Genomic DNA, 23,761 nt, shown 5'->3' with positions numbered 1-23,761 from the left:
TCATGCTCTTCTGACGGAGCCAGCCAGGCGCCCGGAGAGTCGCTTGGAAGGGGGGGTGGGGTTGACCCGGGACACGAGAGGCTGGAGAAGGCCCGGGGAACTACAACACCCACAAGGCTCCGCGCCTTCCTCTGCGGGAAGGACTCGGGCTCCGAGGCACGTCATTGGTTCTCTGTGGAAGGCCGGGCGGGGATTGGAGGGCGGGAGCAGTGCTGGCTTACGATTGGCGAGGCTGCGCCGACCCCGCCTCAAGAACCCGGAAGTGATCCCGGGGCGCGTGGGTACCTGCGTAGCGGAGAAATGTGAGCTTGGACCCGTGCAGGCGAGGTCCGAGGGCTGCCCTCACTGGGTGACTGTGACTCAGCGAGGGCTGCTTTCGAGGACGCGGGGCCTGAAGCTGACCGAGGGACGTCCCCGCTGCTTCCCGCCACCCCGGCTGTGCCTCATGGAGTCTACGTTCAGCAGCCCCGCTGAGGCTGCGCTGCAGCGGGAGGCGGGCGCCCCGGGGCTGCTCACGCCCCCCGAGGACCTGGACCGCGTGTACGAGCTGGAGCGAGTCGCTGGATTTGTCCGCGACCTGGGGTGTCAGCAGGTGAGGGCAGGGCAGGAAAGGGTGGCTCCCCTCGGGATGGGCAGCCCGGAAGCCGGATCTTGGGGTAACTTTATGGGGCGGGGGGCGGGGGCGTTGTTCCTCTGAGAGGAGGGGCTTTGAAGGCTAGGTAGGGACTCGGGGAAGGTTTCCTTGAAGAGGCGCTCAGTAGAGGAGAGGCTATTCCTGACTCCGTGGCTTGTGCCTACAGGTGGCCTTGCAGTTCCCTGACCAGCTACTGGGAGATGCTGGGGCGGTGGCTGCACGACTGGAGGGGACCACGGGGTCGAAGATGTTCATTCTGGGCGACACGGCCTACGGCAGGTGTGGATTTGAGCTTGAGGACTGGGGGCCGGGGGCGGGAGGTGTAGGTCTAGTGACCCAAGGCTCTGGGTGTTTCCCTTCTATGACCTTGTGTGCCCCCAGTGGCTGTGTTTTACCTTGATAATGCCCCCCTCCTCTTCTGATACTTGCTCCGCCGGATGACAGTGTCTTCTTTTTCTAACGTCGTTTTCCCCACTGACGACATTTCACACTTCCATGAAGGACGGCGAACTCTTCTCACTAATGGTATCTTCCCTGCAGCTGCTGTGTGGATGTGCTGGGCGCCGAGCAAGCTGGAGCTCAGGCCCTTGTACACTTTGGCCCTGCCTGCTTAAGCCCTCCAGCCCGCCCACTGCCTGTGGCTTTTGTCCTCGGTCAGCGTCCTGTGCACTTGGAGCTCTGCGCCAAAGCCTTTGAGGCCGAGAACCCAGACCCCAAAGCTCCGGTGGTGCTGCTAAGTGAGCCTGCCTGTGCCCACGCTTTGGGTGAGGTTTTTTGCCTGTGCATGCAGGAAGGGTAGGCCAACTACTTTGTTCCTCGATAGTCCCGCTTCAGTACACTCCCAGAGAAATCTCAGGATATGGGCTTGATCCCAGTCTTTTGGGTCACATTCAGTCTCTTGGGGATGAAGGGGTTCCTGTTTAGGCAGACCCCAACTCTGACACCACCTCCTCCTTCCAGAGGCTTTGGCCACTCTCCTGCGCCCACGGTACCTGGACCTGCTTGTCTCCAGCCCAGCTCTTCCCTTGCCAGCGGGCTCCTGTAGTCCAGAGCCTGAGCCCCTAGAGCGTTTTGGCCGCCGCTTCCCCCTTGCTCCAGGGAGGTGTCTGGAAGAATATGGTGCCTTCTATGTGGGGGGCTCTGAAGCCAGTGCTGACCTAGACCCGGACCTGAGTCGGCTGCTTTTGGGCTGGGCACCAGGGCAGCCTTTCTTCACCTGCTGCCCAGATACAGGGCAGACTCAGGATGAAGGTGTCCGAGCTGGGCGGCTCAGGGCACGTAGACACTATCTGGTAGAGAGGGCCAGAGATGCCCGTGTGGTGGGGCTCTTGGCAGGCACGTTGGGTGTGGCCCGACACCGTGAGGCGCTGACACACTTGCGGAACCTGACTCGGGCTGCAGGCAAGCGTAGCTATGTGTTGGCCCTGGGGCGACCCACACCTCCCAAGCTCGCCAACTTCCCTGAGGTGGATGTCTTTGTGCTATTGGCCTGCCCTCTTGGTGCTTTAGCTCCACAGCCTCCTGGTGGCTTCTTCCGGCCTATCTTGGCACCGTGTGAGCTAGAAGCTGCCTGCAACCCCGCCTGGCCACCTTCAGGCCTGGCTCCCTACCTCACACATTATGCAGATTTATTGCCTGGTGAGTACTGGGGTACTGGCTGAGGTAGAAACACTTGGGGCATGGAATTGGGCCAGTATGGATCCTCTTTCTCCCTCCTAGGCTCTCCCTTCCATGTGCCTCTCCCACCACCTGACTCAGAACTGTGGGACACCCCAGATGTGTCACTCATTACTGGGGAACTCCGACCCCCACCTGCATGGAAGCCATCAAATGATCCTGGATGTTTAGACCTGAACTTGCGGCCCCAGCTAGAGCTGGCTGAGAGCAGCCCTGCAGGTAAGTGTGCCAAGTCTCTGTTCCCAGCTGAACTCTTTCCCCAGATTTGGCCCACTTGGCCTCAGTCCCCTCTCTCTGCAGCCTTGTTCCTTAGTTCCCGGAGCTGGCGAGGCCTGGAGCCCCGCCTGGGTCAGACAACGGTGACAGGAGCTGTGAGCGGAAGACGAGGGATTGCCATCGCCTATGAGGATGAGGGAAACAGCTGATACCATGTGAGGCCAGAGACACAGATGGACTTAAGAATTGATGCAAAGACCTTTAATGTTCCCTGCATCAACCTCACTCCTTGCCAGGAACCTTGAAAGAGCCTGGCTGCAGGGAAGGGCAGATAGCCCCTCACTGAGGAAGAGAATCCAGCTCTGTCCTGTCCTGGCACCGGCACAGGGCTTAGCATATAGTGGCTTAATAAATGCCTTTTGGACTGATGGGAGTGATTTGAGGCTTTCCTGAAGGTTTATTGGCCCATCTGTCCTCCTGGGAACAGCCCAGGAGGCTGACTGACTCTGGCCAGTCCCAGTTTCTGATGTGCAATTGACAGTTTGCCCTTGTCAAAGGTTCTAGGTGGTCTAGACCAGGGTTTCTCAACTTTGGTTCTATTGACATTTTGGGCCACGGAATTCTTTGCTGTGAGGGGTTGTCTTGTGCACTGTAGTATGTTTAGCATCGTCTGTGGTTTCTGCCCACTAGATGCCCCCAACATACCCCTTCCCAATTGTGATAACCAAAAATGCCTCCAGACATTGACAAATGTCTCCAATGGGGGCAAAACTGCCCCTAGTTGAGAACCACTAGTCTAGACTTGTGTTCTCCAAAAAGTAACCACTTGAACATACAGCTATTTAAGCATGAATTTAAATTAGTTAGAATTAAAAACTGTTTCTTTTTTTATTATTTTAATTTCAATTTGTTTTGTTTGGTTTTTTTTAAGGTTTTTTATTTATTCATGGGAGACACACAGAGAGAGAGGCAGAGACACAGGCAAAGAGAGAAGCAGGCTCCATGCAGGAAGCCTGATGTGGGACTCAATCCCTGGTCTCCAGGATCACACCCTGAGCCAAAGGCAGATGTTCAACCGCTGAGCCACCCAGGTGTCCCAAATTCAATTTGTTTTTGTTTGTTCATTTACATTTTTTTAATTTAAATTCAATTTGAAAAACTCAGTTTCTCAGGGTGCCTCGCCAGCTCATGCAATTCTTGATCTGATTCATGAGTTCAAGCCCCATGATGGGTATAGAGATTACTAAAAAAAAAAACAAAACAAACAAACAAAAAAAGACGACAAAAAACAACACAAACCGTTAAAAATAAAAACTCAGTTTCTCAGTCACACTATTCACATTTCAGTGCTTGTTTGGCCACATGAGAGGACAGTGTATCTATAGGACATTTCCATTATTGCACAAAGTTGTATTGAACAGTGCTGGTCTACACGGACTGTAACTTTGTTTCTCAGGGAGAGTATGGAAACTTGAATAAACTAGATACTTTTTTTCCTTCTGTTTCTTTTTATTCATCAAACACTACAGGTCCTGAGTGGAGATCTGAATTGTATTTAATTGTATTCCCATCCTCACAGTGTAGTTCGGAAGAGAGGCAATTATATAAGCAATTACCACACAGTGAAATGGTACTTTCCGTGAGGAGGGAAGCCCTCTGGGGGTACATCTCCACGTTTGCAGAGAATCTTGGCATACTCGCCCTGTCCAAGGAGTTGAAGAAGCAGGTGCACAGGGAGCTATGAGGTCCGGGCTTTCAGGGAGTGCCCAGTCTATTGGTAGAGGCAGATCTGTAAACTAACTCTGGCAGCAAAGTGGACACCAATCGTCTATTTTACAAATAGGTATGGAGCAGCCACTGTGTGCCAGTCACTGAACATAAAATAGTAACCTCAACAGAAATCGTTTCGTAGTGCTTACATTCCCTTGGGGGGTGGGGGAAGAGATGGACAAAGTAAAACAATTAGTATGCCCAATGGTGATAAGCAAGTACTACGGAGAGCTATAACGCTGGGAAGGAGTGTAAGGGAGGAGAGTGGATTGCCATATTGAACAAGTCGGCTAGGGACGGCCTTGTGAAGAGGGTGAGCAAAGACTGAAAGGAAGTGATGGAGTGAGCCACATGGATGAGTAGATGCAGAGGGAACGAGTGCAAGGGTGACATAATGGGAGTATGGCTGGTGTGTTCAAGGAATAGCAAGGAGGCCAGTGCAGTTGGTAGGGGTGTATTAGATGAAGTCAGGTCAGGGGCATGGGAAGCCACATCGGAAGAGGCCTCGTAGGCCATTAGTAGAACTTTATCTTTTATTCTGAATGAAATGGCCTTTTTTTTTTTTTTTTTAAGATTTTGTTTGTTTATTCAGAGAGACCGAGGCAGAGACACAGGCAGAGGGAGAAGCAGGCTCCTTGCAGGGAGCCCGACGTGGGACTCTATCCGGGGTCTCCAGGATGACACCCCAGGCTGCCGGCGGCGCCAAACCACTGCACCACCGGGGCTGCCCGAAATGGCATTTTAAACCAGTGACATGATCTTAAGTTTCATAAGAATCACCAGGGCAGCAGGGTTAGCCCAGAGCAGGCCCATCATCTGCCTCTGCTTTCTGGGGACCAATGGGCGTTAGCTGGGCAACGGGGTGAGCACGAAGAAGATGCTTCAGGGAGAGGAAACAGCACGAGCAAAGTGAGGGAGAGTCCCCTGGCTGGACTGGGAAGGACGGCAACGGAGGAGGCCCACGGAATAGCACGGGGCTGGAGGCTAAGCTAGGGAGGCCCGCGGGCGGGCTCTGTGTGAAGCAGGGCTGGTGGGCCCAAGGGGGGCTGGCTGCGGGGCGGAGGAGGGGGGCGGGTGACCAGCCAGAGGTCGGCGGCCGAAGGACGCCGGAGCCTCTCGGGAAGCGCGAGACTACAACAACCACAATCCTCCGGGCTCCGGTTCCGGCGTCGCCGAGTTCTGGCCGGGCGGCAGCCGCGCGACGCCAGGCCCGGCGTGGGGTCACGTGGTGCCGGCGCGTCACGTGGGTGAGTCAGGTGACGCTGCGGGGCGGGCGGACAGACTGCGGGGCGGACGGTGGACGCAGGGACGCGGGTTTAGCTGGTGGCCCCACGGACCCGAGCCCCGCCGTCGTCGCCGCCATGACGGGGCTAGCGCTGCTCTATTCCGGGGTCTTCGTGGCCTTCTGGGCTTGCATGGTCGTCGTGGGTGAGGCCGGGCCCTGGCAGGGGGGCTGCAACGCCGCGGGAGCAGCGGGGTCCCAGGAGTGCTGGGCCCCAGCGCGGGTCCTGTGCCCGGGGCTTCGGGACGTGGCCTCCGGCCCGGCGGCGCTTGTGACCCTGCCGGGGGAGACCCGGGTCTCTGGCCCCATGACGCGGGGCGCGGATGGCGGGGAGGGGGCCGAGAGCAGCCCCTCCCCCGTCTCACTGCCGCGGTCCGTCGCTCCTTCCAGAGGGGCCCGCTTGGGTCACGAGCCGGCTGTTCCGGTTCCTCTTTGCCGGGTCCTTTTGCCCTTCCCCCCCCCCTCAGCTTGTTGGGTAAACAGCAGCTCAGCCTGGGCTGGTGGGGTCCGGTGCACCCTCCCGGGCTCCAGGGGATTCAGGCCCACGAGCCTGGCCGCGGGGGCGGGGGGGGCCTCGGGCTGGGAGGTGGTGACCCGGGCCGGGGGGCGGCGCGGGGGGGTGGTTACTGAGGCAGTGGCGGAAAATGGAGGTCTGAGCAGAGGAGCCTGAAGCACGGAGGCCGGGCGAGGAGTCTCCCTTGACTTAGCGAGGTGGGCCTTTGGGGACCGGCATGTCAGCCGAGCAGCAGTTTCTCCACGAAGTTGGGAAGTTTCTTAGTAGAGAGCCGCCTCTAACTCTTTTTTTTTTTTTTTTTTTTGCCTCACCGCTGCAGGAATCTGCTACACCATTTTTGACTTGGGGTTCCGCTTTGATGTGGCCTGGTAAGGGAGGGCGGGGAGAGGATTCCCCTAAGAACTTTGCAGTTCCTCTTCACTGATCTAAGCCCCTACTCCGCCTCATCCTCAGCTGTCTGCAGTGTAGACTTTTGGGAGATGTGATGTGTTTTATCTCAGCATCCAGGACTGGCATGGGCTTGGAGGGCCGGAGGACGGATTTTGTGCTCCCTTCTCCACCAAAGCTGAAATTGCTTTCTTCCCTATTTCCACACCAGGTTCCTGACTGAGACTTCCCCCTTCATGTGGTCAAACTTGGGCATTGGTCTGGCTATCTCCCTGTCTGTGGTTGGGGCAGCATGGTGAGTGTTGGGGGGGGGGGGCGTGAGTCATAGCAGGTGTCACTGGGTCCTTAGTCATCCTGGGGGCAGTGACAGGCTCTGCTCATCCGTTTCTTATCTTTCCACCAGGGGCATCTATATTACTGGCTCTTCTATCATTGGGGGAGGAGTGAAGGCCCCCAGAATCAAGACCAAGAACCTGGTCAGGTAAATGTAGGGCCTTCAGAGGGTTGTCAGAACCAGCTGCATTGGGAGCTGCCTATTTGAACTGATAATGCTGCTGCTGACCAGCCTCCTGGTGGGGTGAGATGTCAGTGGGGGAAATGGTGACTGAGGACTCTGGGGAGGAAGGTTGATTTCTTTCTCATTTTTTTCTCCTCTCCACCCCTCATGCCCACCACTACCACTACCAGCATCATCTTCTGTGAGGCTGTGGCCATCTATGGCATCATCATGGCTATTGTGATTAGCAACATGGCTGAGGTACGGAGAACCAGGGTGGTGTGGGCATCTCTTCCAATGTGTTCTATTCAGTGCTTAGTGAGGCTGGAGGAGAGGGAGTGGCATAAGGGGGAGGGGAGATTCTGAGTATTTCTCTGCCTCCTGCAGCCTTTCAGTGCTACTGACCCCCAGGCCATTGGACATCGAAACTACCACGCAGGTAGGTAGATGTGTGAAGGAAAAAGGCTGGGGCTTCACATCTGCTTCCCCACTTGCATGCCTCAGCTCAGACTCATTATTTCAACATTCACTCCCTTTGTTTGGCCTGCTTGGCCTAGTTGGAGTGCTGACTATCCCCATTAGTCCATGTTGGGCCCTTGTCCTCCTCTCCCCCTGTGCCTGGCTTGGCCTCAATACTCTTTATCCTCTCAGGCTACTCCATGTTCGGAGCTGGCCTCACAGTAGGCCTGTCTAACCTCTTCTGTGGAGTCTGCGTGGGCATCGTGGGCAGTGGAGCCGCCCTGGCTGATGCACAGAACCCAAGCCTCTTTGTAAAGATTCTTATCGTGGAGATCTTTGGCAGTGCCATTGGCCTCTTTGGGGTCATTGTTGCAATCCTTCAGGTGATGAATCCCCTGGGGAGCCTCTGTCCTTGTCCCTATCCCAGCCTCACCCTCCTTCCAGAGGAGCCACTGTGTTCCCTTCTCCATCTATAACCAGAGAATCCCTGAACAGCTCCCACCACTTCATTCCCATTTTTTTGTTTTTTCCTTTTGAAGCTTTCCAATCTGGTATTGTTGACAAGAGTAATGTGTATTTTCCTGTTGTTTTGTGCCTATAGGTCTTCTGTTGAAGCTTTTTGTTCCATTAGTTTTTGTTTCTGTTTGTAGTCTAGACGAGGTTGGGATCTTGTCTGTGTGTCAGTTTGTCTCGGTGTGATTGTGTATCTCAGGGTCTGTGTGCATGTGTGCTGTCAGTAGGACAGCATGTCTGTATTGTGTGTGTTTTGTCCAACAGTGTGTAAGGGAGGCTGAGGATCAGCCTGACGGTCTGAACGTGATTGTGTGCTAAGTGGGGTTGACATTTGGCAACTGGTCCTGTCCATATTGCCACTTCTCCGTCTCTGTGTCCCACAGCCTGACTCTGCAGTTGTCTGACTGTCCCTGTTCCTGTGTTTGTCACACCATGTCCATCTTGGTCCAGTCATCCATCTGTTGTGGTCTGCACATCCCACCATGGGTTTGCTAGAGCTGATCTGTCATTTGTCACTGTCTTAATCTGTTCCTCTGTCTCTGCCTGATTTCTCCTGTTCTTCTTTTGCAGACCTCCAGAGTGAAGATGGGTGACTAGATGATCTGTTTGGGTGGGGCCGTGTCCCACTCTTATTTATTTGTGGTTTTCCCGGGACAGCTGGAGCTGTCATCCTTGGCCTTTCAGGGGGCTTGGTGTTCAGGGGCCCCCCTGCACTTGCTGCACGTGCTGCCTGTCAACTTGGAGGCACTGCCTGGCTGGACCCTCAGTGTGGGGAGTGGGCCACTCACTGATGGCTGCGTGCACCTGTGTACTGGTGTCCCAACTCTGCCCCCAACCCATCTTCCCAGTGTTTGTGAAATAAACGTGGTTTTCGTCTGGGTCAATGCTGCTTCTGTTGCCCTTCTTTGCTACTTTCTTTCATGGAGGGAGAGTAAACGGGCCTGTAGGCCTCAACCTTATGCCACCCTCTTGGCACGTTTCTGTCTCATACACATTGTCTCTGCTCTGGACAGAGCTGGTTCCTGGGCTGGAGAGAAGGATGCTGAACATCTTTCCTGGAGGGAACAAGAGAGTCTGGGGATATGGACCCAGGTGTTTGTGCAGGGGAGGGGGCTGTCCTCCTCCCCTGGCTTCTTCAAGGTTCTGTCTGCTAAGCCCGGAAGGGCCACATCTCCTATCTGGCTCTGGCTCTACTACTGGGCATCCATCACCCTCCAGCGCTGTGGGGCTTGGAGCCCATCACTTGCCCTGCCAGTACCTAACCTGAGCGCTTGTTCCCAGGGCCCCGTCCAGCTCCTCCCCCTTCCGTGCCATCTCTTGCCAACCTCCTATTACCCTAGAAGCCCCGGCCACATCCCTCTTTATGTCTTTAAGCTGGCGGCCCCCTCCGCGGCCGCGGGCAGACAATCCCGTGCCCATCAACGAGCTCACAGATCCCTAACCTCCCTGCTGGAGTCGCCTAACTTCCAGGCGCCCTTCTTTGGCAGAGTTGGCGCCCCAGCCCCCACCCGCGCCCTCCCCAGTCCGCACCCCGAGGCCAGCCCCGGGTGCGCCTCCCCCCGCCGGCCCCGGCCCCCGAGCGCCGCGCTGGGCCGCCGGCAGGGGCGGGCGGCGGAGGCGCGCGGCGGGCGCGGGCGCGCTGGAGGCGGGGGCCGCGGGGGCGCGCGCGCGGGCGCGGGCGCGCCGGCCAGGCCTGCCCCTCCGAGGCGCCGTAGCGCGGGAGGGAGGCGGCGCTGTGGTCCGTCGGTCCGCGGTCGGTGGGTCTGCCGGCCGCCCGGCCCCGCCCTGCCCCCCGGGGCGGCTCGGCTCCATGGCCCGCGGCGGCGGCGGGAGGCGGCCCGGGGGCCGCGGGGGCCGCTGACCGGGCGGCGGGAGGCGGCGGGGCCGGGCCATGGGGGACGGAGCCGGCCGCAGCCACGGGAGCCGGGAACGCAGCCCGAGCCGGAGCGGCGCCCCCTGCTGAGCCCCGAGCGCCGGGTGAGCCCCCCGCCCAGCGCCCCGACATTCCAGACCGGGCCCGCGATCCCCGCCCCGGAGCCGGCGAGAGGCGCGGGCGGCCGGACCCCGGCCCGGGGCTGCCCCCCCCCCCGCCCGCGCCCCCCCGCCGGCCGCCCTTATTGTCCTCGCGCGCGGCCGGCGCCCCACTCACGCTCCCCGCGGCCCGGCCCCCGCCCCCCGCCCCCGGCCCACGGACGCTCCCCGGCTCCACACCCACCGGGTCCTCGGGCCGCCCGGGTCCCGGGAGCCACGTGCCCCGGCCGGCCTGCGTGTCGGCCCCGCCCTAACGCACCTCGGCCTGACCCAGAAGCCCGGCTGGGAGGGCGGCGGGAGGGATGCTTGCACGTGGGGCCCGGCGTCTGCGCGCCCGCCCGGGAGCCTGCATGCATGGCTGTGCACCTCGAGGAGCCGCCGCTTTGTTTGTGAGTGTGTGACTCTGCGCTACTGTTACTGTCACTGGGGCGTGTCTGCGACTCTGTACGTAGTTCCTGGGGTGTCTGAGTGCAGGTGACTTCAGCTGGGACCCGGGGTGTCTGTGGTGGCCGTGCGGTGCCCTGTATCTGAGTGAGACCCAGCCTGCTCCCTGGAGCGCTGCTGGAACCGCAGCTGGAGCCGTGGCCCAGGGAGGACCCGCGCCTGCCTTGCCGATGTGGGAGCAGTGTCCAGGGCCCGGACCTTCCTTCTTCCCGGGAACCAGAACCAGGAGTGCTGGGCAGGCTCCAGAAAGTTCATGCCAATCCTTGAGGTCTTAGAGGAGGGGCATCCTATGCCCCACCCTATATTTTGACCTCTTGTTCCAGCCATAAACATCTTGATCGTATTTGGGCCTCCTGGGTGCTGAGGGCCACTTCCCAGCCTGGTCCTAGTTGGCCTGGCCTACTTGTCCCTGGTACCTACCTGTCCAACCAAACCAGTGCCCACCATGCTCCTGGCAGGACTAACTGAAGTCATGAGTACCAAGCGCTCCTGCATGGTAGGTGCTCAGTCAGTGGTCTCCCCTCCCCAGCCCTGGGTTGAGGATGCTGCCCTGCGGGGTGTCTGTTCTCTGGGGCACAGGTACACGTGTGGGTCTGCAGGTAAACGTGCTTCCATTTGGAGTTATGAACCACTGTGATCAGAGGTCTGTGTTGGTGTTTCTGAGAACACACAGGCGTGCACCTTGAGTGCGGGTGCATGAGGTTGCACTTGTGTGTGTGTGTGAGCAAGGAGGAGGAATGTCTGCATACGTGGTTAGTCCTCGGGTGCGTGAAGATGTGTGAGTAGTGAATGGCCAAGGACTGTGTCTGCGTGTCTATTAGCAGGTAGATTGGAAGTCTGCGAGCATCACAGGGGATGAGCAGATAATAAGTGTGAGCAGTGGCAGGAGAGGGGTGGGCGGGTAGCCTCACCCTGCCAGCCCTGACCTGCTGGGTCTTTCTCTCTCTTCCCCTGCCCAGGCCGGCAGCCGGATGCCCGGGCCCGTTGGGCGGGCCAGCGGCCGCCTGCGGGATGAGCAGACTGCTGGGGGGGACGCTGGAGCGCGTGTGCAAGGCCGTGCTCCTTCTCTGCCTGCTGCACTTTCTCGTGGCCGTCATCCTCTACTTTGACGTCTACGCCCAGCACCTGGCCTTCTTCAGCCGCTTCAGCGCCCGTGGCCCTGCCCGCGCCCTCCACCCAGCTGCCAGCAGCAGCACCAACTTCTCCCGGCCCAACGCCACGGCCCCCAGCTCGGGGCTCCCCGAGGCTCCCAGCGCCCGTCCTGGCCCCACGGCTCCCGTCCTGCCTCCCTGTCCCGACTCGCCGCCTGGTCTTGGTGAGCCTGGGGGGAGGGCCTGCCCCTAGGGGTGAGCAGAAGACCCCACCGCTGTTTTGACTTGGGGAAGGAGCCCTGGGGGTGCAGGGGTCCGGGCCTGTTGCGAGAGGGCGGCTCCTGGGGCTCTGTCGGCCCACCCCGGGCCCGTCCGGGGCTGAGGGAGAGGGCTGGTGCCCCTGGATGGTGGCGAGGGCCTGATGCCTGCTACCGCCCTGCCTGCAGTGGGCCGGCTGCTGATCGAGTTCACCACGCCCATGCCACTGGAGCGGGTGCAAAGGGAGAACCCGGGCGTGCTCCTGGGCGGCCGCTATGCACCCCCCGACTGCACGCCCGCCCAGACGGTGGCGGTCATCATCCCCTTTCGACACCGGGAGCACCACCTCCGCTATTGGCTCCACTATCTGCACCCCATTCTGCGGCGACAGAGGCTGCGCTACGGCGTCTACGTCATCAACCAGGTGCGCTGCCGGTGGCCCCGGGCTGGCTCTAGCTGCCGGGGGACCCCTGAGCACCTGTGGGTACGGGCACCCACGTGGGGTTGGGAACATTCGCAGGATCTTGTCTGCCGCCGGTTGTGTGGATACACAGCCCCAGGCGGGCCTGCGTGATGTCCATGCGCACCCAGGAGGGCTTGCATGCCCATATAGGGGAGTATGTGCACGCGGATGTTGGCCGCACTGATGGGTGTGTGCATGGCCTCGGGATGGGCCCCATTGTTGCTCCCCAGAGACCCCTCCCCATGGAGGTGGAGACCTGGGTGAGGAGAGAGAGGTAGAGCCTGAGAGAGGGATGAAGCTTGCTTGAGGGCCACAGCCACCGCAGAGGCCCGGGAACTGAGCTCCGTGTCTAAGCCTTGCCATGAGCCTGGCGAGGCCCGGCTGTTGGGCCCCGGGGAGGATCTGCTGTGGGACTTGGGCCTCCTCTAAGTATGGGACCTGGATCCCCCTTCCGGGCTGATGGTGCAGGCTGACTTGGGGCTGGGGACTAGGAGGGCACAGAGGGCCTTGCCAGCCCGGGAGTTGAGAAGTGACAGTAGAGATGGGTCTTGAGGGGTGAACAGGCATCAGCCGGCTGACTGGCTGGAGGCCCCAGGGGTCGAGAGAACCATCTCGTGTATTCGGGAACTGGTGGCCAAGGTGTGGGATCCAGCATGCAGGGTGGGTGGCAAAGATGAATCTGGAGCTGCTGGCAGAGCCCAAATCCAGAAGGGTCTCTGGAGGCATGTCAGGCAGTTGAATTCCAGCCTGGAGGTGGTGGGGCACCACTGGAAGGTTCTAAGTGAGGAGTAGCATATACGTTTGCTTATTGGGAAGATGGCTCTGGTTGCATGTGGGGGAGGAGCTGGAGGGGGAGACTTGTGGGGGTGACCAGTTGGGAAGAGGCTACAACGTTCAGGAAAAGAGTGAACCTGCATGTGAGTCAGTAGCAGTTGTGGCCATGAAGGGAGATGTGACACAGTAGGGAGTAGGGAGAGGGAGACACGGGGACACCTCGAGGGTTTCTCCTTGGCCATCTGCCGTGTGGTTGGCTGTGCCTGTGAGTGAGATGGGAACACAGGAGCCGGGCCAGGGCTGGGGGAGAGCGTGACTCGGAATTCTTTTTTGCATGTGATGAGTTTGAATGTCCGGGTGAAGTATGAGAGGAGTGTTCAGCCGGCAGTTGGACCAATGAGTCCAGCGAGCAACGAGGTCTGAGGTGCGGAGAGGCATCTGGGAGCCACCGGCATGCAGGTGAACCCTAAGCCCGACAGTGTCCAGGCTGCCCCGGGAGCACAGGACCTGAGAGGAGAAAGCCAGCGCGTAAGGGACAGGTGGAGAGAGGGACAGCAGCACACACTGCGCAGGTTGGCCAGAAAGGCTCGAGGAATCCCGGGAGAAGGTGGTGTCCAGAAGCCCAGGAAAAAGTGTCCAGAAGGAAGCACGGCAGCTACGTGAGCACTGCCGGGGGAGTAGGGATATGGACCAAGAAGCGTCCAGTGGATTTAGTAACAAGGTGGGCCCAGCGAGAACCATTTCAGGGGCATGGTGGGGGCGGAAGCAGATTGCAGTGGGTTGAAGAAGGAATCAGATTTGACAAAATGGAAATAGCCAATTGGAGGCAACTCTTAAAAAAAAAAAGAAAAATCTCTGCCGAGAAGGGGAGGCAAAGGTAGGGCGGTGGCTAGAGAGGTTTATTTTTCAGATGGAGTAAAATTGGGCATGTTCATGAGCCGTGTGGGAGAAACTCGGGGCTCCTGGCTGGGGAGAAAGGTCAGAAAGGAGAGCCGATGAGGCAGGAGAAAGTACACAACTGCTGCAAGGGCTGGTGGGAGAGAAGGTACAGGGCAGGGAGGGGAGAGAGCAAGTAGGGCTGGGCAGTTTAGGGGAGCAGCTCCCATTCGCTCGGGCTCAGGCTGCCTGGTGGGTAGGAGGGGCATGCCTCAAGACCCCTTCAGGGGCCTGGCCAGCTCTAGCCTGGAGATGGTGGGTTGGGACAGAGGGCCCAGCTCTTTCCATGAGATCCTCCTTGCCCTGGCTAGAATTTGGAGCTTGGGCATGCGTGGCCAGGAACCCAGCCTCAAGGAGGCCCGGCCCTGCAGCCCCTTTTCTAAGGGGACCTCAGGCTCACTGGCCTGCGACTGCCTGTACACCTGGGGAGACAAGTCAATCTAGCCAGATCCTGTCCTGTTCCTGTCCCCATCCTGTCCCAGTCTCAGAGGCTGCCCAGGGAGTTGGATGTGGGTCCAGATGAGCCAGAGGGCTGGGTGGATGAGGCTTGGTGGCTCATCCCCATGGTTCTTGATCTTGGACACTGGGCATTGGGGTGTGCATCGTTCATCTCATTTTGTGAGTGCCCAGCGGGGATACAGTGTCTCAGGGCTGCTCTTCCTGGCACAAGGGACACGGCTGCAAGGCACGCTGGAAAGAAGGGGTGAAAAAATGAGCGACAGGAGCACTCTGAGTCCCAGCTTAACCGGACTCTGGCATAAGTGAAGCTCACAGGACAGAGTGAATGATGACCCAGAGGCAGGGAGGTCAAGGATGCCTGTCCAGACATAAGCTTGATGATCAAATCAGAGGAGAGCATTCCAGAGCTAACACCAGGGCCTCACGGCAGGAAGGAGCCTGACATGTTCCAGAGCAGCTGAGGAACATAGCGCAGCTGGGCCCTGGAGTCTGAGGGCGATGGCGCGAGAGGAGACTGGAGCCAAGCCATGGAAGGCCTTAGTAGGCGGGACTTAGGGGAGCCACTCAGAGTGGGGTGGGGGAGGCAGGGAAGTGGCAGGCCCTTGGGGACCACTCTGGACAGTGCTAAAGTGGCAGGTGCCTGCCAGTCACAGGCCCAGAGCTGACCTGTCCCCTGCACCGACCCCAGCACGGTGAGGACACCTTCAACCGGGCCAAGCTGCTCAACGTAGGCTTCCTAGAGGCGCTGAAGGAGGATGCCACCTACGACTGCTTCATCTTCAGTGACGTGGACCTGGTCCCCATGGATGACCGCAACCTGTACCGCTGTGGTGACCAGCCCCGCCACTTTGCCATTGCCATGGACAAGTTTGGTTTCCGGTGAGGGCTCCCTTCTCAGCTGGATCCAGACTCCCCCGCCGTACCCAGCGCCCCCTTGCCGCTGGCCCCTGTAGCACACTCTCCCCCACACCCACCCATCTCTGGCCTTCCCTCTGGAGTCCTCTCAGGCCCCTCACTGACACCTGCCCTCCCCTGCCACAGGCTGCCCTATGCTGGCTACTTTGGAGGCGTGTCAGGCCTGAGTAAAGCCCAGTTTCTGAGAATCAACGGCTTCCCCAACGAGTACTGGGGCTGGGGTGGCGAGGATGACGACATCTTCAACCGGTGAGTAGGGGTGGGGTGGGGCAGGGAGTCGACCGGGTGCAGAAGGTGCAGCACAGACTGGGCGAGGCTCCTTGCCCTTCCTGGTGCCTGCTCCAGCCCATCTGTCCCCATCCCCAGGATCTCCCTGACTGGGATGAAGATCTCGCGCCCAGACATCCGCATAGGCCGCTACCGCATGATCAAGCACGACCGGGACAAGCATAACGAGCCCAACCCGCAGAGGTGACCCCAAGCGCCCCTATTCCCTTGCTCCTTAGAAGTGACTCCCCAGTGCCACTGATCCCCAGATGTGATCCCAAGGCCCTTGACCCTTGACTCCTAGAGATGGCCCCCACGCCCCTGCTCCCTGTTCCCCAGCCCCTAGCTCAGTCTCACTCCAGACTTCTGTCATCCCTGGCCTCATTCCTAGAGGTGACAACAATGTAACGGCAGGGTTCAAATCATCACAAGTTGATGACATTCCCGTCGGTGTCCTCACAGACCTCCCTCGTGCCAGAGCAGATAGGACAAGAGCTAGCAGGCACTGGGCACAGCTCCAGGGCCTGGGGACCCAACAGAGGTGGCCTTGAGTGGCATGGGGCCAGGCGCCGAAAGACAGTGCTGAGCCCTCTGAGACCAGAGTAGGCCGCTCTGTCCCTGGGGGTGGAGCAACATTTGGTGTCCGGTGCTGGCTGGGAGAAGCACCTGGGGCATGTGCAGTGTAGACCAGGGCTTCCTGGCACTGCTCTAACCTAGGTGGGAGGTGGGGGGAGCCTGGAGCCAGTCCCTGCCGGACATCACACGGTGAGGTTCACTCCAGGGAGGGAGACAGGCAGTTGTAGCACAAGGTGATCAGGACAAGGTGCTGTCCTTGCAGAAGAGGGAGTGATGGTGGGAGGCCCTCCTGGAGGAGGTGATGGTAAACTAGACTTTGGAAGATGATCCATTGGACAAGTATTTGTCACCCACCGGCCGGGGGCACAGTGCTGTATTCACCAGGCTAGTGGAGGAGGCCAGTTTGGAGAAAAGGCATAGTATTTGCAGGAGTCTGGAATGTGAACTTGCATGATATATACGCTGAGAGTCTGAAACTCTGTTTTACAGTCACTGAAGGCTGGGAGTGACCATAGAGGGGTCAGTGCTGGCTGTTTGGGGTGTCAAACCCCAGGTTGGGAGTTTTACTTTTGTGCCCAGGGCACCGGGGAGTCGTGGAAGGACTTTGAGCAGGGAAGGAGCAGGATCAGATTTGGGTTTGAAAGGACCACCCTGTGAGTGCGAAAAAGGTGAAGGGCTGGTGGGCCTGGAAGGAAGCTGACCAGGCTTGATGGAATTGGGGGCCCTGGGGTGTGCTGGGTGTGAGGCTGCCGTGTCCCCGGATGGAACAGTGTGTAAGGGTGGGGAGGTAGGCTGCAGCAGCAGCGGAGGGCCGGCATTTGGCAGGAGCACGAAGCCCTGGGCATCCAGGGAGCTGATGAAAAAGCAGTTCAGATAGAAACCGAGGCAAGCAGGGCAGGGAGAAGAGGGGCTGGAGGGCGTCTGAGGGAACGTGCTCAGTGTTGAGATGGCTGGGGGGGGGGGATCTGAGCCGAGCTCAGAAGGACTGGGAGGATCAGAACACTTGGGATGAGGGTGGGAGTGGAGCTCTAGAAGCACATGCCGAGGTGTCATCATGAGTTAGTGATGTCTGCCTTGGGTGAGGAAGTGGCCAGACGGCAAAGCATTTCTAGCTTGAAGAACTCTCTGGGCGCTGGTTCCGTCCACCTAGGCGCCTTTGCCCCAAATCTAGTTCTCCTGGATTCTTCTTTGACCCTACATGTCTATACCACCAGCAGGTGGTGTCAGTGCCACTCCCAAAACAGATCTGAGCCCATCTGCTTTTCCCTTCACCACCTCTGCCCTAGTACAGCCTCTGTCATCCTGTCGGGACTGCTGCAGTGGCCTCTCACTAGTTTTCCTGTTTTCCTCTCGTCCTTGTCCTCCTGTGGCTGGTGTCCTCTGGCCGTCCCCGCCGGCCTCCCACTGGGCAAAAAATCCCTGTCTTCTCACTCCTCGAATAAAAAACCTGCATCCTCTGACTTACAGAGCCCCACCCCGACATGCTCTAGCCTCCAAGCTGTTCTTAAGCCCTTGGCCCATGAAGCTCTAACCACTGGCTGTGCAACTTCTCATTTCCAGGTTAGGGTCAGCGTGTGCTGACCTCTGCTTGGAATGCTCTCCCCCCTGCTGTCAGCTTGGTGTCACAGGCTCACCCCTTCCAAGGCAGCCGTCTCCGTCTCCCTCCCCTGTCTCCCTTAGCACTCTGATGCGTCCCTTGTCAGTTGCCTGTCTCCCTGGTGGAACAGACTTGCCATGAAAGGAAGGACTTAGTGCCCTGTCCCTGACTGTGTCCCTAGTACTTATGAGCAGAGCCTGGCACTGGGGGGACTGCTCAGTAAGTAAGTGGTGAGGGACGGAGGAGATAGCCAAGAGAGAAGAGGGGCTTGGGGAGCACAGATGATGACCCGACGCAGGACAAGTTGCCTTTGAGGTGCCTATGGGATGCCCGTGTCTGGGTCTAAGGCTGAGAAGAGCCTGAGATCAGAGAGAGATTTGTGAGGGTGTCCAATTCTGGACTCGAGGGGAGAAGATCTCTGTTTTAAAGGCAGATGCCAGAGCAAAAGGGCTCCAAGCAGGTGACGGGCAGAGGGTTTGGTGAGGAGAACTGAGTCATCCCTGGAAGAAGCCAGGGTGGCTTGAGCCTTACCCCCAGAGACCCCATACTGGGTTTATTGGGTAGCCCTGATCTGGACCCACTTCCATCCTATCTAGGTTTACCAAGATCCAAAACACGAAGCTGACCATGAAGCGGGATGGCATCGGGTCAGTGCGGTACCAGGTCTTGGAGGTGTCTCGGCAACCACTCTTCACCAATATCACAGTGGACATTGGGCGGCCCCCGTCATGGCCCCCTCGGGGCTGAGCTAATGGGTAAAGGCTCCCAGTGCCAAGGATTGTCTGCCAGAGGACTGACCTATATACTATATAGCCTGGCTGGCGGCTACTCTGTGGAGGATCCCCCAGGACTCAGACTGTGGGCTCTGCTTTCGGAGGGTCTTCCACAGGCCCCTCCAGCTGCACCTGGAAGTTTCAGAACCTACTCTGGGGGACTTCCAACCTGGGCGAGCCCCTCCAGTGTGGCCCTCTCTGGGGTCAACTCTTCGTCCTGTCCCTCCCTGCCCAGCCCAGCCCTCCATCACTGTCAGGGTCGGCCCAGCCCCTGCACTGCCTCACCGAGTGGCCCGGGCTAGGTCACTCCACCTCTCTGTGCCTCAGTTTCTCCCCCCTCGAGTCCCCTAGGGCCTGGAAGAGTAGGAGGTACAACTAGGGGGCAGTGTGGCTTCCAGGGGGAATTCTCAGACCTGGGGATCCCCCGCGCTCCCAGGGGAGGGGAAACCTTTTTCATTCAACATTGTAGGGGCAAACTCTGGTGCGCCCCCTGCTGAGGAGAAGCCCCAGGAGGGGACCAGAGGGGGTGCTGTGTCGCTGCCTGGGATCTTGGGGCTGGGCTTTGCATGGGGGGCGGGGGAGGGGGCCTGGATCCGTCAGTCTGGTCCCCGCCTCCCTATCTCAGAGAGAAGGCAGCAGCCCCAGGGCCGGCTCGGTGTTTGTACATTGCACAGAAACTTGTGTGGGTGCTTTAGTAAAAAACGTGAATGGAGCAGCCCCTTTGTCTGCTTGGCGCTGGGGAAGCTGGGTCCCGGGTCCCAGACCCCGCGTGTGCGGCCGGAGGGCCACTGGCCTAGGCCGTCGGGCGGGCCGGGCCCGGAGAGGCAGCGAGCAGTCCCCCCGGTGGGCCCCGGCTTCTCGGTTCTTCCCACCCGCCCCGAAGCTGCCGGGAGAGGAGCCGGGAGCGCCGGGCGGCGAAGCTCCCCGCAGGCCCCGCCCCCGCTGGCTGGCCACGCCCCCGCTGGCTGGCCACGCCCACCCGGAGGGCGGGGCCCGGAGCGGCGCGGTTTCCCGGGTGACGGCCGCGCGGAGGAGGCGGGGCCCGCGAGAGTCGGCCGAAGCGGGGCAGCAGGGACAGCGCCAGAGACAGGCGGCTCCGGGCCCGGTGATTCCAGTCGCCGAGACTGGCGGCGGAGCTGGGGGACTTGGGAGACGCCGGGGAGCGCGACGGGGCGGGGGCGGGGCCTTGGGGGCCGGGGAGGGGCGCGGCCCTGGGGGCCGGGAAGGGGGGCGGGGCCCGGGAGGGGCGGGGCCCGGGAGGGGAGGGGCGGGGCCAGCCCCGGCCACCCGCCCTCTCCCGGTAACGCTGCGGGGCCCCTGCTGTCCCGCAGGTGCGAGCCTGGGGCCGCTCGCCGGGGGGCGGCGGCGCGGGCGGGCCATGCTCCGGGACTCCCCGTCGCTGTGGGAGCTGGTGGAGGAGCACGTTCCGCTCCCGGAGCGGCCCGAAGTGAAGAGGCTTCTGGGGGAGACGACGGTGGACCTGAGCCTGGAGCTGCGGGCAGAGGTGGGGCGTGGGCGGAGGGGCCACACTCCAGGCCTGTCCCAAGACTCGGGTGATTTCCCCACCTCCCCTCGGGCCCCCCGTCCTGCCCGAGAACTCCCGAGGTCCGGCCGACCAGCCCTCTAGACTGCGCTCTGCCCTCATGAGGTCCCCCAGCCCCCTCCACTCCCGTCACTGCTCTCCCTCGTCGCAAGGTGTGCCAGCTCTCCTTGCAGGTGGTGACGCTACAGGCCCTGCTCCGGGAGGCTCGAGCCTCCCGAGCCTCGGGCTCCCGCCCCACCTCTGAGCCCTCCTCGCTTCTGGCACCGCCGCCCCTCCTAAGAGACCTCGTGCGCCAGGAGCTGAGGCAGCTGCTCCTGAGTCTCCGCCAGAAGGCCATCCGCGAGGGCAGGTGGGAACCTCGGACCTAGGGCGAGGCCCCGGAGCAAGGGCTAAGGGGGCTTGCCCTGCACCTGAAAAGGGGCCAGGATTGCCTTCGGTGGTCCCCAGGAAGGAGCCCCTGACTTTCCTGTGCACCTTCTGCAGGGACCAGACCCAGGCTTGGGTCCAGTACAGCCCCAGGGTCCTGCGCTTTGCCTTGGAGGAGCCTAGGTGTGATTTGCCAGAACAGAAAATCCAGATGAGGAGTGAACCCAGGTGAAGTGGTGGTAGGAAAGGAGGGATCTCTCCCTACTTGGCAGGGGCCCAGCCAGCTGGTGGCTTCCACCTGGCTCTGTGGAGAAGTTCCTGGCCTGGAGCTGGAACCCCCACAGCCACATGTGGGGGTCAACAGGAGCTGGGCTAGAGAGCCCAGGGGACCAAATGAGACAAATGAGGGTGTTCCTAAGTGAATGGCAGCAGCCACTTAGTTCTGGTTCTCACACAACCCTTTGAGGGAGTGACAGCACCCTTTTACCGAGGAGGAAACTAAAACTCAGAAGGGGTAACCGACTTGCCCAAGGTCACACACACTGAAGGGTGAGGGAGCCCATTTGCAAACCCAGGCTCTGGGACTCCTCTCCTTTGTGCTCTATATGTTGCCTTTTCGAGAAAAGACACAGAACTGTCTAGGAGTGGCATTTGTGTCCCGAAGGCCTGGGGTGAGGCAACCTGGGGAGAGTGATGTTGACCTCCTCTGCCAGCAGTGGTCAGAGGGACCTCAGCATCATCAAGGACCAGCTGAACGTGTCCAGCATCGACCAGGTTGCTGGACACCTGCGGTGAGGCCCCCCTGAGCGTACGTGGGGGGTGGACACAGGGAGGATGGGGCTGGGGCAGGTCTTGAAGTACTGAGACTGAGCTTCGGGGAGAGGAGAAGGAGGCCACACACCTGGTGGGAGGCCAGGATGGGGAGGCTGAGAGGTGGAAAGGGCAGGTTGCTGCAGGGCCTCAGTGGCTGCTGCCAGGAAGTGGTCAAGCGGGGGGGGGGGGGGGGGGGGGCGGGGGGGAGCAGCCTGAGGATTTTTATCCTGAGGGGAGGCACCGTGGGAGGGTTTCAAGCAGAGGAAGGGCTGTGATGTGGGGGAGGAGGGAGGCCAGAGGAGGCCCCTGCAGTAAGAAGAGAGGATGGTGGGTGCTGTGCAGTAGGTGCGGGGAGGACACATCCTGCCCTGGAAGAGGCTGGTGGGGGGTGGAAGGCTGGGGCCGAGAGCAGGGTGGGTGAGGCAGGAGGGCCCGGCGGGGGTGGGGTTGGGTGGAAGGCTCAGCTGAGACTGGGTCCTGTGGCGCTGGTCCCGGCTGCCACACTCGCATGTGTCCCAGGATCCTCCTGGAGGAGGAGTGTCACACCTTGGAGAGGATGGTCCCCATCCTGCAGGTGAGAAGCAGCCGTGGGCCGCCCTGCCCAGAGCCTTTCTGCTGAGTGTAGATGCAGCTGCCTCTCACTGGTGTGTGAGACCCACATACATGTGTGTCTGTGTGCATATGTGCATGTAAAGGTGTGTGAGTCCTGAGGCCATTTCTCACATGTGCATGGTCCCTATTGTGTGTGTGAATCCAGAATATTCTGGTGAGCCCCTAAGTCCAAGGTCAGCACTTTAATTTGCTGAACTTGCCCTGTCTTTGCCTCCTTACCTGCCCTAAGTCTGAGTCCAAGCAAGCCACCACCTCACCCAGCGGGGCTTTTCAGGGGGGCAGGGGGACTGGTGCTCCCCCCAGAGACTGCCTGGACCAGTTTTGGGGTCCTGCCATGGGGATCTTGGCCTCTGCGTCCAAGGCTGGGGCACTGAGCCAGCTCTCCCTGCAGCGCTGCCTGGAAGAGTATACAGGGGCACCCCAGCCCTCTGAGGCAACCCTAGAGCCCACCCTGGCAGGTGAGGACCCCATGTAGGCCCCAGAGCACCCAGCCTCCTGCTGTCCACCCCACACTTGTACACACCCCGGAACTGCTACGAGTTGTGTCTCAGAGATACCTCTCTGCTGCAGAGCTAAAGGAACAGAAGGCAGCCATGCAACAGGAGCTGCAGGCACCTCTGAGGCCCCCCTGCGCCTCCTCCAGCCGCAGGTAAACCAGAGCACCTGGCTGGCTGGACAGGGTGGGCTGAGGCTCAGGCCGCTGCTGGCTCACCGCTGCTCTTTCCGTCCAGGCAGCAGCCCGTGGGGTCCTCCAGCTGGGGTCTCGGGCCCGTGCCTCGCCTCCATGGGGCTTCAGGAGCTCGGGCTGGGCCTCTCCAGTGCTGCCGGCCCACTCCTCCTCCGGGGCGCCACCCCCAACCCCGAGGCCTGGCCACCGCCTGCCGCTGGGGACGGCAGCTTCAGTGCGGCCCGCGGACAAAGCCATCTTCTGCTCCAGTGTCCAGCGCAGCACCATAGGCCCCCACCTGAGGGGCTGGTCACGAGGAAGGCTTCGGCTTCTGCTGGACCTCACGCCAGCTGCCGCCTCTCCGCCGCTATGGCCCAGCCTGCTTCAGATCTGGTCTCAGATGAGCCCTTGCCAGGACACCGACACTGTCCGTCTGTCTGGGCCTTGCCCCCCACCCCCCTCGTCAAGTCCCTAGTGCCCGGTTCTGACAATCAGAGCCTTTGGCCCTCCTTCTCCTGGCTCTCCACAAAGGCCTGGCAGGCAGAGGTCTCATCCCAGCCCCGACTCTTGTCCCCCTGGGGGACTCAGACAAAGCACAGCAGCAGCTCAGAGACAGGAATAGAAATTTCATTAAAATCTATGGACTTTAAAATCCTAGTGGTGCACACGGATGGGTAGGGGCGGGTGGTGCACCGTTATTGCTACAGAGGATTAGAGGCGGCTCTTCCGGGGCTGTCACGGCACAGAGGGGCACAGAGGACGGACAAACGGACACTGCAGGGCTTGGGGGGAATGAGCTCGGCTCCAGAGAGGGGATGGGGCACGCGGGCTGGGGCCATTTGGCACATGAACAAGGGCAGCCCAGTTTGGGAATCCTGGGCCTTTTGCCTGGTGGAGGGAGGGCAAGGGGGTTTCATGTAAGGTCCCCTTCCCCGGGGCTCTGGGCTCAAACCTCCTGCTGAGGAGCACCCCACCCCTACCCCCCAGAAACTAGTGCTTTGGGCAGGCTGCTGGGTCGTGGGCCTCTGCTGGCTGGGCCTGACAGCCAGGGCTGGAATGAGGCGCAGAGACCCCAGGGCAGCCGAGTGAGGTGCAGGCAGGCCTGGAAGACAAACGGGGCCCGTGGCTGGGGGCATGGGAATGGCAATCACAGAGAATACGATTTTTACAAAAATAATTACATAGACAAACAGGGCTGGGCGGCGCGGCCTGACAAGTAACACTGTAC

General features: G+C 60.2%; 4 protein-coding genes across 14 annotated transcripts; all 4 read left to right on the top strand.

The window, feature by feature from the left end:
• Window positions 1–239: 239 nt before the first annotated feature.
• DPH2 (diphthamide biosynthesis 2) lies at window positions 240–5,307 on the top strand. Of its 4 annotated transcripts, none has more exons than XM_049094071.1 (6): window positions 240–592; window positions 801–913; window positions 1,175–1,398; window positions 1,595–2,272; window positions 2,354–2,530; window positions 4,871–5,307. In XM_049094071.1, the coding sequence occupies exons 1-6, from the start codon at window positions 446–448 to the stop codon at window positions 5,053–5,055; spliced, it is 1,524 nt and encodes a 507-aa protein (XP_048950028.1). In that variant the 5' UTR covers window positions 240–445; the 3' UTR covers window positions 5,056–5,307. The 4 variants fall into 4 exon arrangements, with proteins under 4 accessions (XP_048950028.1, XP_025276185.1, XP_025276184.1 ...); XM_025420399.3 differs by lacking the exon at window positions 4,871–5,307 and adding an exon at window positions 2,612–4,023 and having other exon boundaries at window positions 245–592; XM_025420400.3 differs by lacking the exons at window positions 1,595–2,272; window positions 4,871–5,307 and adding an exon at window positions 2,612–4,023 and having other exon boundaries at window positions 243–592.
• A 158-nt stretch (window positions 5,308–5,465) lies between these two features.
• On the top strand, window positions 5,466–8,832 carry ATP6V0B (ATPase H+ transporting V0 subunit b). 3 transcript variants are annotated; one of them, XM_049094085.1, is made up of 8 exons: window positions 5,466–5,544; window positions 6,413–6,461; window positions 6,692–6,775; window positions 6,884–6,961; window positions 7,168–7,237; window positions 7,364–7,415; window positions 7,628–7,818; window positions 8,519–8,832. In XM_049094085.1, the coding sequence occupies exons 3-8, from the start codon at window positions 6,717–6,719 to the stop codon at window positions 8,543–8,545; spliced, it is 477 nt and encodes a 158-aa protein (XP_048950042.1). In that variant the 5' UTR covers window positions 5,466–5,544; window positions 6,413–6,461; window positions 6,692–6,716; the 3' UTR covers window positions 8,546–8,832. The 3 variants fall into 3 exon arrangements, with proteins under 3 accessions (XP_048950042.1, XP_025276181.1, XP_025276182.1); XM_025420396.3 differs by lacking the exon at window positions 5,466–5,544 and adding an exon at window positions 5,545–5,725; XM_025420397.3 differs by lacking the exon at window positions 5,466–5,544 and adding an exon at window positions 6,213–6,290.
• A 938-nt stretch (window positions 8,833–9,770) lies between these two features.
• On the top strand, window positions 9,771–19,247 carry B4GALT2 (beta-1,4-galactosyltransferase 2). Of its 3 annotated transcripts, none has more exons than XM_025420393.3 (7): window positions 9,771–9,925; window positions 11,383–11,738; window positions 11,961–12,196; window positions 15,093–15,283; window positions 15,446–15,568; window positions 15,686–15,790; window positions 18,356–19,247. In XM_025420393.3, exons 2-7 carry the CDS (start codon window positions 11,435–11,437, stop codon window positions 18,504–18,506), a joined length of 1,110 nt encoding a protein of 369 aa, XP_025276178.1. In that variant the 5' UTR covers window positions 9,771–9,925; window positions 11,383–11,434; the 3' UTR covers window positions 18,507–19,247. The 3 variants fall into 3 exon arrangements, with proteins under 3 accessions (XP_025276178.1, XP_048950027.1, XP_025276177.1); XM_025420392.3 differs by lacking the exon at window positions 9,771–9,925 and adding an exon at window positions 10,221–10,368; XM_049094070.1 differs by lacking the exons at window positions 9,771–9,925; window positions 15,686–15,790 and adding an exon at window positions 10,215–10,368.
• Window positions 19,248–19,375: 128 nt separating this feature from the next.
• Window positions 19,376–23,742, top strand: CCDC24 (coiled-coil domain containing 24). Of its 4 annotated transcripts, none has more exons than XM_049094067.1 (9): window positions 19,376–19,637; window positions 19,864–20,036; window positions 20,249–20,424; window positions 20,559–20,669; window positions 21,158–21,232; window positions 21,774–21,828; window positions 22,258–22,324; window positions 22,437–22,515; window positions 22,598–23,185. In XM_049094067.1, exons 2-9 carry the CDS (start codon window positions 19,911–19,913, stop codon window positions 22,821–22,823), a joined length of 915 nt encoding a protein of 304 aa, XP_048950024.1. In that variant the 5' UTR covers window positions 19,376–19,637; window positions 19,864–19,910; the 3' UTR covers window positions 22,824–23,185. The 4 variants fall into 4 exon arrangements, with proteins under 4 accessions (XP_048950024.1, XP_048950023.1, XP_048950022.1 ...); XM_049094066.1 differs by having other exon boundaries at window positions 22,141–22,324; window positions 22,598–22,956; XM_049094065.1 differs by having other exon boundaries at window positions 19,490–19,637; window positions 22,602–23,742.
• Window positions 23,743–23,761: the final 19 nt, after the last annotated feature.

This window comes from Canis lupus, chromosome 15 (genome assembly GCF_003254725.2).
Source record: "Canis lupus dingo isolate Sandy chromosome 15, ASM325472v2, whole genome shotgun sequence".
Classification (NCBI taxonomy): Eukaryota; Metazoa; Chordata; class Mammalia; order Carnivora; family Canidae; genus Canis; species Canis lupus.
This window is presented reverse-complemented; position numbering and strand designations above follow the sequence as displayed.

What these genes read in the sequence shown, in the direction of transcription:
- CCDC24 (XM_049094065.1), top strand. Translation starts at nt 19,911, where the DNA reads ATGCTCCGGGACTCCCCGTCGCTGTGGGAGCTGGTGGAGGAGCACGTT. An exon ending in AAGGCCATCCGCGAGGGCAG is followed by an intron (nt 20,425 to 20,558) that starts GTGGGAACCTCG and finishes CACCTTCTGCAG; the next exon opens with GGACCAGACCCAGGCTTGGG. An exon ending in CAGGTTGCTGGACACCTGCG is followed by an intron (nt 21,233 to 21,773) that starts GTGAGGCCCCCC and finishes CATGTGTCCCAG; the next exon opens with GATCCTCCTGGAGGAGGAGT.
- ATP6V0B (XM_025420396.3), top strand. Translation starts at nt 5,659, where the DNA reads ATGACGGGGCTAGCGCTGCTCTATTCCGGGGTCTTCGTGGCCTTCTGG. An exon ending in GGCTTGCATGGTCGTCGTGG is followed by an intron (nt 5,726 to 6,412) that starts GTGAGGCCGGGC and finishes TCACCGCTGCAG; the next exon opens with GAATCTGCTACACCATTTTT. An exon ending in TCATTGTTGCAATCCTTCAG is followed by an intron (nt 7,819 to 8,518) that starts GTGATGAATCCC and finishes CTTCTTTTGCAG; the next exon opens with ACCTCCAGAGTGAAGATGGG.
- DPH2 (XM_049094071.1), top strand. Translation starts at nt 446, where the DNA reads ATGGAGTCTACGTTCAGCAGCCCCGCTGAGGCTGCGCTGCAGCGGGAG. An exon ending in TGCCTGTGCCCACGCTTTGG is followed by an intron (nt 1,399 to 1,594) that starts GTGAGGTTTTTT and finishes TCCTCCTTCCAG; the next exon opens with AGGCTTTGGCCACTCTCCTG. An exon ending in GGCTGAGAGCAGCCCTGCAG is followed by an intron (nt 2,531 to 4,870) that starts GTAAGTGTGCCA and finishes TTTTTTTTTAAG; the next exon opens with ATTTTGTTTGTTTATTCAGA.
- B4GALT2 (XM_025420392.3), top strand. Translation starts at nt 10,334, where the DNA reads ATGGCTGTGCACCTCGAGGAGCCGCCGCTTTGTTT. An exon ending in GCGTCTACGTCATCAACCAG is followed by an intron (nt 12,197 to 15,092) that starts GTGCGCTGCCGG and finishes CACCGACCCCAG; the next exon opens with CACGGTGAGGACACCTTCAA. An exon ending in ATGGACAAGTTTGGTTTCCG is followed by an intron (nt 15,284 to 15,445) that starts GTGAGGGCTCCC and finishes CCCCTGCCACAG; the next exon opens with GCTGCCCTATGCTGGCTACT.